The sequence below is a fragment of the Narcine bancroftii genome, chromosome 2 (assembly GCF_036971445.1).
Source record: "Narcine bancroftii isolate sNarBan1 chromosome 2, sNarBan1.hap1, whole genome shotgun sequence".
NCBI lineage: Eukaryota > Metazoa > Chordata > Chondrichthyes > Torpediniformes > Narcinidae > Narcine > Narcine bancroftii.
In genome coordinates, this window is record NC_091470.1 from 76,518,372 (window position 1) to 76,537,876 (window position 19,505).

The window sequence follows — 19,505 nt, forward strand, 5'->3', positions numbered from 1 at the left end:
CTCGTGGTTGCTGCCATCTTGGACGCAGACCCCACAGTTGCTGGATTTTAAATAAAACTACCATTGGCTCCTTTAACAGGCCATTCAAAGCCCGTCGGAGCTCATGGCAGTTGCACTGAGTGATTGGACCCTGCGGGAGCACCACGTCTTCACTCTCCATGGGTCGGCACTACCGTTGCAGCAGCTCGGGCCACCCCACCATTTTTCGCAGTGTTCTGCACCTGCCATAGATTTCACCTTTCACATCATCTACATGACCTTAGTCCCCATCGGGGGGGGGGGGGGGTCAGCTGTGGAAAGGGTAAGTGAGTGTCAACATCTCTGAAGATCGATCCTGGGGCTTCCACGTCGATGTCATCACGAAGAAGGCTCTACTTTGTGAGGAGATTTGGCATGTCACCAGACTCTTGCAGATTTCTACAGGGGTACCTCACTGACAAAAGGCAAAGGAGGAAAAACCCAACACCCAACCCCAACCAACCAATTTTCCCCTGCAACCGCTGCAACCGTGTCTGCCTGTCCCGCATCAGACTTGTCAGCCACAAACGAGCCTGCAGCTGACGTGGACATTTACCCCCTCCATAAATCTTCGTCCGCAAAGCCAAGCCAAAGAAAGAAAGAAGACTGTGGAGAGCATTCTGACCAGTTGCATCCCAGTCTGGGATGGAGGTACCAATACACAGGACAGGGGGTGGGGGGAACTATAGAGAGGTTGTGAACTCATGCAGTGCCATCTTCACTCAATTGAGGACATCAAAAAGAGATGGTTTCCAGAAAGCAACCTCGATCCTCAAGGACCCTTACCACCCCTGCCATTATGAGAGTGGGGGTGAAGGGTTCAGATCCACTGAGCTGAGTCGTTACGGTGCACATTTAAAAGTGAACTGAAAGTGCGTTGGGTGTACAAATGAATCAGCAGGACTGGGGCATTGCTCTGCTCTCTGGGGCCTGAGCATTGCGAAGCCGGGCACACCCCCTTCAAATCTCACCCTTCCCCACCACACCCCCCCCCCCCTCCCCTCCCTCGTCACTGCCAAGTCCACGTCTCAATCCAGGAACTCACAAAACGGAGCGAGTGCCGATGAGCAGACAGACCGAGTTGACTGTCAGAACGCACTGCACAGATGCGCCGCCGACACGCTTGACTTGCTCCCCGAGTCCGAAGAGAGTCCCATCCCCTTCCTTGGAGGTGGGGGGGTGAAGTGGAAGGAAGAATATACAGAAGAATTGCAAAACGCAGACCACAAACAAGTGGCGAGAATTGGACGCGGAGATTTGCAAATCTTTCAACAAGCCCCGCTTCCAATTGCATTGTCTGCAGAGAGGAGCGGAAGGGAGGGGTTGCTCTTCACCCTTGAAGTGAGGCCGTGGGGGGCGATCGTCGGGAGAATGGGGCAGCTGAGTCAACCGAGTTGGCTGAGGTGCTGACATTTCACTTCCGCGTCTGCCTGGGACTTGCAGCGGAGAGAGAGAGAGAGCTCGGAGCACGTTTGCCTGGGCAAACGGTGGAACCCCGTGAAGATGCTCCAGCGAAACTACTACCCTTTCCCCGAGACGCCGTCCGGGATCAGGAGGAACTGCAGCCCCACGCCGCAGGCGAAACTCGGCGCGGTGGATCGGAGCGCTTCCACCGGTCCGGCCAAGCAGCAGGGGGACAACTCGGTCCGCAGGCTGGGACCGGCCAGCGGCGACGGCGGGAGGGTGGAGGCGGCTCTGCGCCATCGACCTCCTGTCCCCCAACTCACCGTCACCTCGGACGAAGGGACCACGCAGGAGAGCTTCGAGTTGGAGCAGGGCTCCGACCACCGAGTTTGCCGCAAGCTCTCCAACTCGTCCCTCTCCTCCACCGGCTCCTCTCTCTTCGACGACTCGGAAGATGACGCGCTGCTGGGCGCTCAGCAGCAAGACCACGACCCCGAGGGCCAAGAGGGCATCACCCTGGTGAGTGATGGCTCCGACCTTTCTCTCAATGCAAAGAGTGCAGAGGATAGAAAGCTCCCCTCAATGGTGAGGGGATTCGGAGTGCTGTGGACCACCAGAGGCCCCAGGCAGGACCATCCGACAGCTTTGAGGGGGAGGAGTTGGCAGGAACATCCATAGAGGACATCAGCGTAGCATAATTGGCGAAATAACTATAGGAAGAAGAAAAGAAAAATGTAATAGGCTGGCAGAGATGCTGTGTCAAAGCCCCAGTTCAATCCTGACTTCAGGTGGTGTCAGTGTGGAGTTTCCACGTGACTGCCTCTGGGTGCTCTCGTTTCCTCTGGGATCCCAGAGCCTTGTGAGCTGGTAGGTTAATTGGCTGCTGTATATTACCTGCAGGGTTCAGTGGTGAGATCTCAGGGGAGCTGATGCAAATGCGGGGAGAATAAAATGGGATTAACGGTATGGATGCCTGCCTGATGGTTGGTGCAGATTTAGTGGACCAAAGTATCCATTTCACAGCTCTCTGTGATTGAGGTGTGTTAGTGAGTGGTAGAATCGGAGTGGAGTTGTTAGGAATATGGGGAAAATTAGGGGAATGTGAACACACTCTGAGCAGGCATAGACTTGGTGGGCCAAGTGGCCTTAAACGTCAATATAGACAGAGCATGGTAACAGGCCATTTTAGCCCATGAATCTGTGCTGCCCCCTTAACCTACACCCTTGGTATGTCTTGAATGATGGGAGGAAAGCAGATGCCCAGGGGAAACCCACGCAGATACGGGGGAAGAACAAATAAACTCCTTACAGACAGCGCGGGATTCAAACCCCCGGTCCCAATCACTGGCGCTTGTAACTGTATTGCACTAACCGTTATGCCAACCATGCCTCCTTCTGAATCATATGGAAATATGAAAGCAGAAAAATCCTGTAGATTAGTGGGTGGGACAGCATCTGTGGAGAGGAAACCATCCACTGTGATGGCTCTTCATTGAATCCTATCAGCTATTATGATCTGGAATCTGGAGGGAGCAGATTTAACAGTTACTTTCAAAAGTGAACCAGATAAATATTTGTAAGGAGAGTATTTTTGGAGTCTTGGTTAAAGAACAGCAATGGGATTGGTCACAACAGAAAGAGCATTGTGGGCCAAACAGACTCCTCCACCTCTGCAGTGTGATTCAAGATTCAGTTTATTGTCATAGTAATAAAATTGTGTCCTATTATGTGAAGTTCCCTTTTGCCTGCTGTAAAGCAAACAGATTCGCCACTAGCCAGAATTACCCAAGCGCCTCTTACATTTCTTATGGTCAGAGAAGCAAAAGAGATCCCCCCCACCCTCCCCCCAAGAGGCACTGAGTGTGGTGGTACACCACCAACTGACTGCAGGGGGCAACCTCTGTACCTGCAGAAGTGTAAGGGGACAGGACAACACCTGGCCGGCTGTCAATCAGTTGGCCTGAATGGATCAAGCCCCACCCTGTCGGGTGTCAATCACCCACTGGGAGGGTGCCGGCCTCCCAAGGCCTTACACTGAGTTGCTGCAGCCACAGCCAGCCTGGCTGTGTGGTGGTTTTTGTGGATTAAAGCCTGTTGTTCAGTCTTTACCTTGTATGTGTCTGATTCTGTCTAACAGCGCACCACACTGAGTGTCCATAGATTTACCTCCAGTGCTTCTGCAGTCTCCGCAGCCACACAGAGTCCAGTCCAAACCATTGGCAACCTGCCCGCCCACGTAGTAATTGGGAAATGGTTTCTGGGTCAGCTTTAAGAACATCGGGTTCTCTATTGATATTTGATGACTTGATGATTTCTGTTCTTGTTTTATTAACGGAACAAAATGGGACTCAAAGTTTATTATTCATATTTTTCTTTGGCTTGGCTTCGCGGACGAAGATTTATGGAGAAATGCTTTTGCCTTGTTTGTATGGTGCAAAATGAATTGCAGGAAATGGTTCCCAATACCAGCAGTAGCCATGAGTGAGTGATTCTTTGTTACATGGATTCAGAGGCAGATATGGTCTTCACTGTAGGAGGCAGAGCATTACTGCTTCTCGTAGCAAACAAGCAAACATTCATGCAATGGCTTCATACACATGTGGTCAGAAGGATAAACAATGCACACAGAAATGGACAAAGGTAAACAAGATTACCCATAAACCAAAAGATCACATATATACACACATGCCCACAAACACAAACAAATGTGTGCATACCAGAAGCATTCAGACTGAAGTTTAGCATTTTGAAGTGAAACCAATAAAAATGCGCCCAATCCTGTTGAGTCAATGCCTGGGTGCAAACGGAGAGGCAGCTTTGAAATGCATAACAAAGGATCAGTGAATTGTATTGAAATTCCTAACCTTGGTAGGAATTTCTTCACAATGTGTAGGTTTAATTATTGTTTTATCTTCATCTACTTCCAGATAAGTACCACCATGTAGATTTCAAACTTCCTCAAGGATGCAATGACACATCTGCAGAGAAAATAGGCAAATAAATTCTGCAGCTTTATAAAGTCACAGAGACATACAGTGCAGAAACAGGCCCTTTGGCCCAATTTGCTGACGCCAACCCAAATGTTCCATCCACACTAGTCCCACCCTCCTGTGTTTGACCCATATCCTTCCACACCTCCTATCCAGGTATTTATCCAGATTTTGATTAAACGTTGCAATAGTACCTGCCTCAATAACGTTCTCTGGCAGTCTATTCCATACATTCACCAAACTCTGATAAGAAAAATTAACTTTCATGTTTCTGTTAAATCTCTTTACCTCACCTTATATCTATGTCCTCTAGCTACTGATTCCTGTGCTCCGGACAAAATGCTCTCCGCGTTCACCCAATCTATACCTCTCATGATTTTGTACACCTGAGTGAGATCACCCCTCATCCTTTTGCACTCCAAGGAATAAAGCCTGCTCAGATTCAGGTTTATTGTCAGAGCACATACATGTCATAACATACAACCCTAAGAATTTTTAAATATATATTATTTAATTTTTAAGAATATATATATATATATATATATATTATATATTCACACACATACACACAAAAAGGACTCAATGAATGTATATACAAATCGATAGAAGTATACAAAAAAATTATATCCTTAAAATACACATTAAACCTAGAAGTAACTCCGTACCTTGAGGGAAAGGAAAGGATACAGTGGACAGAGGGGAAGAAGAAGAAAAAGGAAAAAGAGCTGCACCAACATTTAATAGAATCAAAAAAATTACTAATAAGGGATGAAAATTAAATATAAAATATTGAATAGATAGACAAAACTATGCGAGCATTTAAATTAATTCAAATAAGGCTGCCAAACATTTATGAACATGTTATATTCATTTCTAAGTAATTTTCTCCAGGGGTTTACAACTTTGCTTCTCCATATTCCAACGATCAATATGTAAGAGGGGATTGTATTTTCATGTTACCGCTATGCATTTCCTGGCTATTGCCAAAATGTTTTTAATAAATTTGAATTTACTTTTGGGGGATGACAGCCAAATTCCCCAAAAGGAACAATTGTGGATCAAGAGGGAAGTCCACCCCCTAATTTTCATTCCCCAAATTTATCCAAAGAGGTCTTAATTTCATGCATAACCAGGTGGAATGTATAAAAGTACCAATATCTGTGCCACACCTAAAACACATATTTGAGATCTCTGATTAACTATTACGTAACTTTAGAGGTGTAAGGTATAGTTGATGCAAATAATTGAAATGTATATTGAATTATCTTGAATTAGTAAGAGCTGTCATACAATCTAAGCATAAATTTGACCAACCCTGAGATTCTTTTTCATGCCGGTGAGGCAGAATGATCAATTATTGGTAGTGCAAAATAAAATGTACCGGTCCTCAAGGTACACATGTAAATAAATAAAGAAATGTAAACAAACTGTGCAATATCCAGAGAAATAAAAATATAATAGTGTAAAAGGGTCCTTAAATGAGTTTGTGGTTGAAGGGTCTGATGTTCCTGAACCTGGTGGTGTGAGCCTTGTGGCACCTATACCTCTTTACTGATGGCATCAGCGAGAACGGGGCTTATACTGGGAGGTGTGGATCCTTGATGATTGCTGCTGCTCTCCAACAGCAGTGTTCCCTGTCGATGTTCTTGATGATGGGGAGGGTTTTGCTTTGATGACCTGGGCTGTGTTGCTTTATGCTCAGGAGTATTGGTGTCCCCATACCAGACCGTAATGCAGCCAGTCAGCACATTTTCCACCACACATTTGTTGAAATTTGCCATACCAAACCTTCCATGAGGAAGTAGAGGTTCTGTCATACTTTCTTCATGAGGCCATTGGTGTGTTGAGTCCAGGAAAGATCCTCAGAGGTAGTGACTCCCAAGAACTTGAATTTTCTCACCCTCTCCACCTTTGAACCACCAATGATCACTGGACCCTACATCTCTGGTTTTATCTTACTGATGTCAACAATCAGCTCCTTGGCTTTGGTGTCATTGAGTGAAAATTTGTTGTTGGTGCACCTTTCAGCCAAATTTTCAATCTCCCTCCTGAATGCTGGCTCATATCTCTTTTTTATACAACCCACTACTGTGGTATCATCAGTGAATTTGTACTTGGTGTTGTTGTACCAAGTCACACAGTCACAGGTATATAGCAAGTAGAACAGGGGCTAAGAATGCAGCTCAACCTCCACCTATATCTCAGGCCCTCAACTCTTAGCAATATTCTCATAAATTTTCTCTGCACCCTCACCAGCTTGACAACATCTTTCCTATAATACTGTGACCAAAAGAGAGCACAATACCCCAAATGGGGCTTCAACACTATCTTATAAAATTGCAACATATCCTCCCAACTTCTCTGCTCAATATTCTGACTTTGAAGGCCAAAGTGCCAAAAACCTTCTTCCCCATGACCACGGTCATAGAAAATAGAAACATAGAAAATAAGTGCAGGAGTAGGCCATTTGGCCCTTGAAGCCTACACCATCATTCAATATGATCATGGCTGATCAGTACCCAGTTCCGGCCTTCTCCACATACCCCCTGATCCCCTTAGCCATCTATGTGCCTAAACTCCTAGATCTCTTTGCTCTACAACACACCCCAGATTCTAACCATTCACAGTTAAACCTCCCGAAATGCAAGATCTCACATTTCTCTGTATTAAATTTCATCAACTATTCATCAGGCCTCCTTCTCAACCGTTTAAGAGCCTGCTTATTAAAATTGACTGGCAGAATGGTAGAGCTGATAGAGATTCTGCCTCAAAGCCCCAGTGACCCCAGTTCAATCAGGTGGTGTCAGTGTGGAGTTCACATGCTATCCACATCGCTGCCTCTGGGTGCTCTAGTTTCCTCCCAGATTCTAGAGACTCGTGAGCTGGTAGGTTAATTGGCTGCTGAATATTGCCTGCAGAGATCCGGTGTGTGGTAGGATCTCTGGGGAGTTGATGTGAATGCGGGGAGAATAAAATGGGATTAATGTGGGATTAGTATGGATGGCTGCTTGATGGTTGGAGCAAATTTAGTGGACCTAAGTATCCATTTCATAGCTCTCTGTGATTGGTGAATAAAGTGAGTGGTAGAATTTTCCTAATGTGAGCCAGATTAGTTCTGATGTGGAATATAAAATCTTCTGTCAAAGCAATTTAGCCATTTTGCTCCTTATGTCTTTACCTACCTTACTTGGCACAGTTCCTTCAGGAAGTGGAGGACAAGGCACCATGCATCTATATTCATTGGTGAAACAGCAATGGAGAGGGTTCATACCTTCAAGTTCCAGGGAGTCCATATATCGGAGGACTCCTGATATGCCAGAGACGTGGACCAGACAAGTATTATACTAATACTGGGCTTTTAACAGACTATAACTACCACTAAACTGGCCACTGGGAAAGCATCTCCATCTGTTATACCAGTAGGGTGGAGTATCTCTACAGCCATAGCCAAGCAGTCAGTATAATATGCCCCCCCCCATTACGTCATCACATTCACCCCCCACAAAAATTGTCCAATTTTAATAAAATACAATAATGGCAAAAGTAAAAAAAAATCACAAAAGATCAAGGGTTACAAATAGAATTAATGAGAACACATAGCAAAAAAAAACTGCAAGCCTGAGATAATACAGGGTGACTCCACTCACAGTAATTATGACTAAGATTAGAAATGGTCATAACAGAGCCTCAGGAGGCTTTGAGATTCGTGTTGATCTTGGTAAGGGCACAGATGGAGGAGACTTATCTCTAACTGAAGGACTTTTGTCGCCAGGTGTGGAAGGGAGTGGAGAGAACAAGGAAACATTCCCATGAAGAGGGTATTGTTCCTCGAGTATTTCTCGTGACAGGGAGGGTGGAGAAGGAGTCAGGTCAGTGGAAGGGAAAACAGGCTGTAGACCAGGCGAGGGTAGATCCCTAAGGGAAACAGTGTCCTTTCTTCCATCAGGAAAAATAACATGATCATACTGTGGATTAGCATGAAGCTGTTGAATACGCTGTACAAGCAGGTCAGCTTTGCTGGGTCTAACATATTTTCTTAATAAAACTTCTCTGGGGTTAGAGAGCCAAGTTGGCAAGGTTGAGCCAGCTTTCAATTTTCTAGGGAAAACAAAAAGACGTTGGTGAAGAGTTTCATTGGGAGCTGGACAAAGCCGTGTATGGATAGGGTTTAATGCTTCTGGGTGCACCTCTTGCCAGCGGCTGGTGGGGAGACCTTTTGATTTTAGTGCTAGAGTGATACCTTTCCAGATTGTACCATTACTGCGCTCCACTTAACCATTATCCCGTGGGTTATAGCTTGTAGTATGACTAGTAGCTGTACCCCTATCAAGAAGGTATTGCCTAAGTTCAGAGGTCATGAAAGCTGACCCTCTGTCACTATGAATGAAGTTAGGATAACCAAAAATACTAAAAATCATATCAAGACATTTAATAACAGAACCAGCAGAAACGTCAGCACATGGTATAGCAAAGGGGGGAAATGAGAGAATTCATCATTGATGTTAAGGAAGTCAAAATTCTTATTATTTGAGGGTAGTGGTCCTTTAAAATCCACACTGAGGCATTCAAATGGACTAGATGCCTTAATCAATGTGGAAGTGAAAGGTTTTTAATAGCGTGGTTTACACTCCGCACAGACTGAACACTCATTAGACAGTTTCTTGATGTCTTCTAGTGAGTATGGCAAATTGAAGGACTTCACATAATGAATATTATAATCCAGCGACCCTGGGTGACATAATTCATCGTGAAGGTATTTGAAACGGTCTAGCTGCAGACTTGCACAGGTCATGCGAGAAAGCGCATCTGGAGGGTCATTGAATTTTCCTGGGCGATAGAGTCTATCGTAACCATAAGTAGAAAGCTCAATTCGCCAACGCATGATCTTATCATTTTTAACCTTGCTCTTCAATTTAATGTGAACATGTAGGCAACAGATTTTTGATCAGTTAGTAAAGTGAATTTCCTTCTGGCTAAAAAGTGTCTCAAATAGTAAATGGGTTCTACAATAGCTTATGCTTCCTTTTCGATAAGAGGATTGCCTGACCTCTGGCCCATGTAATATCTGAGAGAAAAAGGCCATAGCTCTACCAGCTTGATTTAGCATAGCTGCTAAGGCCCAATCTGATGCCTCAGATTCCACTTGGAATGGTAAATCCTCATCGATAGCTGGCTATTTCCTGTTTGATGGGTTCAAAGGCACAGAGGGCTTCTTCAGACAGAGGAAAACTAGTAGTTTTAAACAGTGGCCGCAGTTTATCTGCATAACTGGGCACCCAATGAGCATAATAGGAGAAAAACTCCAGACAACGCTTGAGGGACATTTGTGTCGCAGGTGGGGGTAGATGCATGAGTGGTCTCATTTTCTCACTCCGTAGCCTAGTATAGCCAGGCATTTAGTGCGGTATACACTCTTGTCATTGTTAAGGTTTAAGTGCGGATGCTTGGCCACCTGGAGGAATTTTTATAAGTTCTGATCATGATCATTTAAGTCCTTGCCACATATAGTGACATTGTCCAGATAAGGGTAGATGGCTTGCAAGTTATGAACGTCCACTAGCTTATCCATGGAAAATGGATACACCGTTAGTAACTTCAAAAGGAACGCTTTTAAACTGAAAAACGTTGCCATCTGCCTCAAAAGTGGTAAACTGCCTTTCATCTTTGTGAATAGGCACCTGATAATTAGCTGATTTCAGATCAATTGTGGAATATATTTTGCATTGTGCAATCTGGTTTTCCATATCTGAGATACGAGGCAGGGGATAAGCATCTAGTTGCTTATAGTTTATAGTTTGACTGTAGTCCATGACCATTCTACATTTCACGCCGTTTTTGACAACTACATCTTGTGCACGCCAAGGACTAGTACTGGGATCGATGATTTTTTTTCTTTCAATAAATGTTTAACATTGTTCTCAATAAAGAGTCTGTCCTCTTTGCTATAGCGCAGGGGTGTCAAACTCCAATTCACGGAGGGCCAAAATTAAAAACTTGGACTAAGTCGAGGGCCGAACTAAATATTTATTGAAAATTTTCAACAACATCTGCATGTTTTCTCTTCTTTCGACATATGTAATGTTAAACTTTTTCTTATTAAAATAAATGTTTAATAATAGTTTTGGATAAACTCTTTCCAGAAGCATTAACAAATGAGAAATAAAATATTCAATCAATAATATTTCTCTATAGAGGATTTGTCAAATGTTGCTAGTGTGCTGTCGAATAGTAAAATCTGAGGACTATTGAGAATGTGGGAGAATAACATGATTCCTGAAACAATCAAATGGGTGACTGATTGTGGGCATGAACTCTAACAGGGTTATTTGCCATGCCCTTTTTCCATTGGTACAGATATCCTTTGATTGACACACTTTTCAAGTTTTATGCCTAATGAGCTTGTATCCAGGTGCAGGACCATTTTTAACCAGGAATATATTTATCACTGTGACATGAAACTATTGGAAGATCGTTTTATCCTGAGATTAAAGTTCATAATACTTACTCAGGCCTGTGTGCGGGAGGGCGGGATTTGCGGGTGATCGGGTTGGACAACGACAGTGCGGGGGCATCGTCTCTCGCTGCAGGGCGGCATCTCGGCGGATCAGCGGCCCCGTCACCGTGAATCGCGGATCGACCTGCAGCAGGGTGGGGGAGTGAGCAACGGTCCTGGCGAGATCAGGCCCGAGGCCTCCGGTTCCGGGCGCTGGGAAGCGGCCTTGGCTTCCCCTGACACCGGTCAGGCCCCAAAACTAGAGTCCACGGTTAGACCCTGCAACGTAAACAGAGGAGGTGGGGGCGATTAGCAGGCTGACGCCAATGCATTCTGGGATTTGTTGTATTACTGTGCATGCGCTATACTGGCATGGCGGGCAGCGGGCCACCTCTAATACATTTTTGAAATGATCTTGCGGGCCAAATATAATTATATCGCGGGCCAAATTTGGCCCGCGGGCCAGAGTTTGACATGTGTGCTATAGCGCCTACTCTTTGTTGCTACAGGCTTACAATCCGAGATTATATTGGTAAAAAGAAGTGGAGGTTTAATCTTTAGAGTTGATAACCCGCAAACAGCCTCTTTGGGTACTGTGATCGATGGTAATGGGCTGTTAAATGCCAATATGATGCTTTTCATTTGGCATTGGAAATCTAATCCTAAAATTATCGGAACACACAGACCAGGGAGCACGTGCAATTTGTAATCTTTATATTAATTTCCCTGTACCTTCAGGATTATTTTACAGCAACTTGTAATGTCTCGTTTTAGTCCAGAACAAGCCATAGAAATTTTGCGCACAGACAGGCACAAGGTAAGATTCAGGGTGCTAGTGGTCGTAGGGTGAATATAGCTGTCAGTACTGCCCGAATCGAACAGTCAGTAGGCTTCCTGTTTACCTCCACCTTCATCGTGGAATGCTTCAGGCCGTGGGGTTCATCTTGATTTATTGTCATCAATGCCAGGTCTCCCTGCAGTGGCGACCTGTTGGAGTTCGCCGCGTCGCTGGCAGTTCCACTTATGATTTCAGAAGAAGAAGAAGGAGAAGAGGAAGAAGAACTAGATGATTCATTGGCTTTCCAGGTCAACACAGCAGTCATGCCGTGGTGCCCCTGCTTATTAGTAGCGCTTGAGCGCTTCTTCTTCTTCTTACTCTTCAACTCATGGCGTGAGGAAGGCAATGACTCTCGCGCCCGGCAGACTCTGGCCCAGCGCCCTCACTTTCCGCAGTTGGCACAATTGGCTTGCCGTGCGGGGCACTGAGAGTGAACGTGCAGTGCCAAACCGCAGAGGTAGCATCTCCTGCAGCGGCTTTTATGATGCGGTTTAGTGGCGCTCAGCAGTGGATTGTCGCCGCAGGTGTGCTTTGGGGGTGCCGCTCTCTTTCTCAAGGGCTTTGGCACTTTGTAGTGCAGCCCTAAGGCTTTTTGCTTGTTGTAGAGCAGCATTAAAGGTTAGGCCCGGGGTCTCCAGTAAATGTTGCCTAATGTACCCCGACTCCAGTCTGCTTATGAATGTGTCCAGCATCAAAGATTTTCGGTTGGCTTTGGCCGTAACAGCAGCGCAAGCACAGGCTTTGGATAGCCCTTTTAGTGCGAGCGCAAAAGCATTTTCCCTCTCTCCAGCTGTTGTCTTCGAGTGTGAAGCTGATGTCTTGTGAACAAAGTGTTTTATGACCTATCATAATAGGTTCGGAGGAGATTCAGTGCATTCTGGTAGACAGCTGTCTCCCTAACCACGGAGGAAGGTACATCTCCGAGGAGAGACACAAGATGGTCCATTTTCGCTGCGTCTTGCACAACATTGTTCATTCGCATATATGCTTCAAAACACTGGAGCCAGTGGTGAAAAATTTCTCCAGCTTAGGTGGCATCTTGATCTATTTCAAGTCTTCCAGGTTTCAGGGAAGTGTCCATGATTGAGAGTCTGTTAATAAAATTGATAAGCCATAGACATGGACCAGACAAGTATTATACTAATACTGGGATTTTATTAACAGACAATAACCACCACTAATTGGCCAGTGGGAAAGCATCTCCACCTGTTATATCAGTAGGGTGGAGTATCTCCACAGCCATAACTTATAGCAAGCAGTCAGTATAATACGTACCCCCCCCCCATTACATCATCACAACTCCTAGACCCAATACATCAATGGAACCCTGAAGAAGGGATAGGTTTATATAGGTCAGCACAACATTATGGGCTGAAGGGCCTATATTGTTCGGTAATATTCTATATTCTACTTTCTATTAAGTGTGAGGAGATTCGGCATGTAGTCAAATACTCCATTAAACTTCCACAGGTATAATGTGGGAAGTACCCTGATTACTTGTATTAAGGTCTGATTTGGAAGCTGAAGTGCCCAGGAATGCAGAAGACTGCAGGAAGGAACATAGGAACATAGGAAGTAGGAACAGGAGTAGGCCAAAAATGGCCCATCGAGCCTGCTCCGCCATTCAATACGATCATGGCTGATCTAATTTATGACCTAACTCCACCTACCTGCCTTCTCCCCATATCCCCTAATTCCTCTATCATGTAAAAATTTATCTAACCGAATTTTAAATATGTTTAATGAGGCAGCCTCAACCACTTCCCTGGTTAGAGAATTCCAAACATTCACTACTCTCTGGGAAAAACTATTTTTCCTCATCTCTGTCCTAAATCTACCCGAATCTTGAAACTGTGTCCTCTCGCAAACCTAGCCAAGTCCATCACAGGCAACAACCTCCTGTCCACTGAAGAGATCTATGTGAGACGGTGCTTCAAGAAGGCAGCCAAGATCATAAAGAACACCCACCCACAAGCCTGGTCTGTCTCCTCCGGTAGTTCTTTAACAAAGACTATCAGGCTCTAGAACCTTGCTGTACTATCTGAACCTGAACCATAAACTACTCTGGGAGAGGGACCTCCAAAAGATCTGTCAGCATGACTGAAACATGAGTTTTTGTTGCACAAACTGCATCTGGGAATATTTATCTATCCTTTTATTTCTCTTTTCTGTCTCTTTGAATATGGTGGGAATTTATACTATTGTATCTCTGGCTGAAGCAAGTACAAGTTTTAGTGCATCTGTACATTGTACTTATGTATATGATAATAAACTCACATCGTCATCATAATCACGTCATTTCCTTCTCTCTTGCTCCAATTAGAATTCTGCTTCTGTGCATGTAGATTCATATTGTCATATAAGACGGGTACAAGATTACACTATTCAGCCTTTGACCATATTCAATAGGATCATAACTTATTATGTGATATCAGGACCCTCATCCTTCTTTTCCTCCATAGCCCTGAATCCTATTCACCAATAGGGCCACATCCAACTCCCTTTTGAATATACTCTTGAACTGGACTCAACAAATGTATGAGGTAGGGAGTTCCACATGTTCACATCTCTCTGAGTGAAGGGTTTCTCCTCATCTCGGTCCTAAATGACTTACCTCTTATCCTTAGAACGTGACTTGCCCAACATTGGGGGTGTTCTTACTGCTTCAATTATGTCCAGTCCTGTCAGAATGTTATATGTCTCAATGACCATCCCCTCTCATTTTTCTAAATTCCAATGATTATAGCCTGAGTCTATTCAGTCTTTCTTCATACGTCAGTCCTGCCATCCCAGGAATCAGTTGCACTGTGGTAAGAATGTCCTTCCTCAGATTAAGAGACCAAAACTGCACACAATACTCATGATGGGCCTTTACCTGTACAATTGCAGTAAGACCTCCCTGCTTCTATATTCAAAACCTCTTGCAATAAAGGTCAACATGCTATTTGTTTTCTTCACCATCTGCTATACCTGCATTCCAACCTTGAATGATGTACCATGGTGCAGGTGTCTTTGCATTTCCTAATTTGTCTAAATTCCCAGATTCTTGCTGCACACAGCATCTTTTTCCACATTATAGCCTTTTTTTTTTCATGGAAGAAACTGTTTGTCAGCAAGGACAGGTGATACTGGCAGTGTTTCAGTATTGGAGAGGTTTTCCGACCACACTCTGGTTTAACCATGTAACAGTTCAAACTGTCCACACTTGCTATAATTCTGGAACATTTCCATATTGCTTCTGGAGAACTGAACTGGAGTCTGTAGAGCATGGTTTAGATAACAACTTGCATTGCATTAATTTGGTAAAACATTCCGCATTGCTTAAGACACCTTGAATTACTATATGAATGAAATTTATTTCCCCCTTCCATCAATTCTCTTTGCTTGTGTTGGGTTTAGAAAGTTGATACTGTAGCGGCCCGCTCTGTCAAACATGGGGATCAAGCAAGCAGCACGTGGAACGAGACATCTGCTCCCATAGGCCACAGGAATAGCTGTCGAATCGACCAATCACCACCAGTGGATCGCAGGGGGTCCAATCCAGCCTCACGCAGCCAGGACAGCCAAATGGCATCCGGCCTCGCTCAACCCACACCCCAGTGGTGACGTGGCCAGCTGCCTATAAAAGGCAGAGCTGCAGCCTAATAAAGTCAGTGTTGATTACACTCCCTTGGTGTGAGAGTCTTTCTTTAACCTCGAGCTGGAGCCATAGTGACCCCGCTACAATACATTTATTGTCATGTACATTGTAAATGTACATATGGACTGAGGTTCCTACTTGCAGCAGCTAAACAGGTGCTTTGTGAAAAAAAACTACAATAGTCCATTTTAAATTAAAAGGATAATAAATATAAAAAGATCATAAATATTCACAGCTATCATTGCACAAGCAAAACAGCGGTGTGACAAGAGAGCAGACAGTCCTTTTTGTGATGTCGTCAGCCATCTCAGCAACATGATGGTTGAAGCATAGTCCTTCCTCGCCTTCACCAAACCAGGATTTTCCTCATACCAGTGAAAATGTGAACACAGCTGGTAGTTAGAACTACTATCTGTTCTTGTGTCAGAGGTATTCCTCCCTAGAAAGGTAAACGAAACACCCAACTTAAATATTTACCTTTGGGTTTGCTATAAAAGATCAGCATCTTGAATCAGATCCCAGTATTTAGTGGTGACTTTGATCTTCCCACCCAAGTCAAACAATGTTAATGGAAGAAAATAACTCACCTTCTGCAGACTGTGATGCAGTCAGGTCCCATATAATGGCCTAGAGCTAGTGTTAAACGTGAAATGTTTTGAAACCATTTCTTGTTTAGTTTTGGATTAAGTCGTTACCGTCGTTAGATAGCTCTGAATTCAGGAAGGTGGTTGCATTTTTCCTTTGTGATTAGATTGAACTTGTCCATGTTTCACCTCTTCACCCAAGTTATGATTCAATCTGTTTCAGGCTTTTGGGGAAAATATTAATCCTACAATCTACCATCTTATTCCCAGATTGCCACTGTTTGTATGAGGGAACAGCCCAATTAAACCAGTCTCCCTCTCGCTCAGAATAAACAGCCACTTGATCCAAATCAAGGCTGGATCCATTCTCCATGAGGTTCTGTACAGTGACCCAAGCTGATTGTTCCTTTCTATTTGGGCTCTGGGTTGGTTCTATTCTCTTTGGATGTAAAAGCGATTTCTCATAATCCAGCCACTCCCCACACCCCCCACTTCTTAAAGTAAATGCATGGATCAAAGTTAGTTTCTAATCACTCTGGGGGTAAACATTGCCACTCACACTGTCCTGGACTGGTTTTACTCTCTCTGGGGAAAAAACACTGCCACTCACACTGTGCTGGGCTGGTTTTACTCTCTCTGGGGGTAAACACTGGCCCTCACACTGTGCTGGGCTGGTTTTACTCTCTCTGAGAATAAACACTGCCCCTCACTCTGTCCTGGGCTGGTTTTACTCTCTCTGGGGGTAAACACCTCCCCTCACACTGTCTTGGGCTGGTTTTACTCTCTCTGGGGGTAAACATTGCCACTCACACTGTCCTGGGCTGGTTTTACTCTCTCTGGGGAAAAAACACTGCCACTCACACTGTGCTGGGCTGGTTTTACTCATTCTGGGGGTAAACACTGCCCCTCACACTGTTCTAGGCTGGTTTTACTCTCTCTGAGGGTAAACACTGCCACTCACACTGTGCTGGGCTGGTTTTACTCTCTCTGGGGGTAAACACTGCCCCCCCACACTGTCCTGAGCTGGTTTTACTCACTCTGGGGGTAAACACTGCCCCTCACACTGTTCTGGGCTGGTTTTACTCTCTCCCTCTTTCTCTCTCTCTCTCTCTGGGGGGTAAACACTGCCCCTCACACTATCCTGGGCTGGTTTTACTCTCTCTGGGGGTAAACACTGCCCCTCACACAGTCCTGGGCTGGTTTTACTCTCTCTGGGGGTAAACACTACTCCTCACACTGTTCTGGGCTGGTTTTACTCTCTCTGGGGGTAAACTCTGCCCCTCACACTGTTCTGGGCTGGTTTTACTTTCTCTGGGGGTAAACACTGCCCCCCACACTGTCCTGAGCTGGTTTTACTCTCTCTCTCTCTCTCTCTCTCTCTCTGGTGGTAAACACTGCCCCTCACACTATCCTGGGCTGGTTTTACTCTCTCTGGGGGTAAACACTGGCCCTCACACTGTCCTGGGCTGGTTTTACTCTCTCTGAGAATAAACACTGCCCCTCACACTGTCCTGGGCTGGTTTTACTCTCTTTGGTGGTAAACACTGCCCCTCACTCTCCTGGGCTGGTTTTACCCTCTCTTGGGGTACACACGATCCTTCATATTCTTTTGAGCTGGTTTCCCCCACCCCCAACTACCCCCACAATTTTGATTTTGCTGTCTCTGGGAGTCCATAATGCCACCCCCACTCCCATCCTTTGCAACACTGATTTGACTTGCTATGAGTGTACACAGCTCGTTAGATTGTGTCAGCCTGTATCTCACTGTCTCTGCACACATACAAGCCATCAGAAACTTGGCTGGATTTAAAACTGCCCTTCCTTTCCTGTGCAGGTCTGCTATATCAACAGGGTTTTTGATATCAACCTCTTGACTACTCCCTCCTCCACCCTTCCTGTGCAATCTTCTATCAGACTAATAGTGGGTTATGATATTTCACAGTGACTCGGTGAATACCGATGCTTACCATGTACCAGCCACACCTTACTCACCCAGCTGATGAATGAATACATGTACTCTTTGAATAGAAGTATAATTTGCTCTGTCAGATTTTGCTGTTTTTGTCAATATTACAAAATACTTTCATGTTTGTTTAAAATAGGAGAACCTTTCACCCAAGTCTATGCTGGATCTAATAGCCATCCCGCAAGCCCATTGCCTCCACAACTTTCCCCATGACCTACTTTCTCTCACATGTCCAGCAATTTCCTCACCACCTGATTCTCCTGTCACCCACCCCTACTAGAGATGATTTAAAGCAACCAATTAAACAATCTTTTGGATATGGTGGTGGGGGGAAGGGGAACCCAGAGCCTGCAGATGTAACCTACACGGCCACAAGGAGACAGGCAAACGATATGTAGGCAGCACCAGGGGTCAGGATCAAAACTGGATCATTGGAGCTGAGAAAGTGTCAATGTTTCAGATTGGTGATCCTTCACCGCCAAACACCGTCAACGTCCAGATCAGAGATCCTTCACTAGGAAATAGTGTCAATGCTTCTGGTAGGAGTTCCTTCACTGTGAAACATTGTGGATGTTCAGATCAGAGATCCTTCACTAAGAAAATGCGTGAACATTTCAGATTGGAGATCATTTACTGGGAAAGACTGTCAACGTTCAGATCAGAGATCCCTTACAGCAAAACAGAGTCAGTGTTTCAGATTGGAGATCATTCAGGAGAATGTATCAACGCTTCAGATTGGACATCCCTCACTGAGAAACGGTGTCAATGTTTCAGGATTCCCATGAGTGTAATTTAGCTATGATCAAATTAGCAGAATGCACACCAGTTGGAACAGCAATACCTAAAGGCATCCAACAAGGCCCCATTTATGACCCTGCTAATTAAATGATTGCTTGTGGAATTGAGAGCTACTTGTAAAATATTGCTTCTATCAAAGAGCAAGATTAATGGATGTGCACTTGAATTGGAAGGAATAAAGAGACTAGTATCAAATCAAGAGGTCTGAGTTAGGGTCTCAACTATTTACATATATATTCCCTATTATTCATCAAGGAACCAGTTCCATGCATGGCATTCCCCAATTGGAAGATGGTAAATAACATAAATGGAAGCAGAGAGTTGCCAAGAAAATTAGATTGTGAGAGTGCGTGAAAGCATAGCAGAAATGCATCAAAGAGAAAGTTGTTTGCTATAGTTATTTAAAGGCGAGCATTGTTCACATCCACAGTTCTATTGACACAGTTATGGCCCCTGCTCTTTCGAAAGAATACACTGAGAATGGAAGAAGTGCCATGCACATAAACAATGCGATCCTTGCACTATTACCAAGATTGAATTACAGGGAGGAACTGGATAAGACTTTTATCCCCTGGTTAAAATCATAGTTCAGTGATGATTTTACTTGTTTAGGATTGGATAGGTATTAACAGGATAGATTGAGAGAAACCATTTATGCTGCTGGGGATCTTAAGACAAGGGGAGATGTCCTTTATAATGACCAACAAGTTCAAATCCAATTAACTTGAATTTAAAATTGATATATTTTTCTGAGGGTAGCAAATGAAAATGGAG

At 44.6% G+C, this 19,505-nt stretch overlaps 1 protein-coding gene across 2 annotated transcripts in view; it reads left to right on the forward strand.

Moving 5' to 3' along the window:
• The first annotated feature begins 1,045 nt into the window (after positions 1–1,045).
• itpka (inositol-trisphosphate 3-kinase A) overlaps positions 1,046–19,505 on the forward strand; it is a 91,747-nt gene continuing 73,287 nt past the window's right edge. Inside the window, exon 1 of one of the 2 annotated variants that reach the window (XM_069917151.1) lies at positions 1,046–1,941. In XM_069917151.1, coding sequence (XP_069773252.1) covers positions 1,522–1,941 — 420 coding nt within the window. In that variant the 5' untranslated portion in view covers positions 1,046–1,521. The remainder of the gene's footprint in view (positions 1,942–19,505) is intronic. The other variant, XM_069917150.1, reaches the window with a different exon arrangement.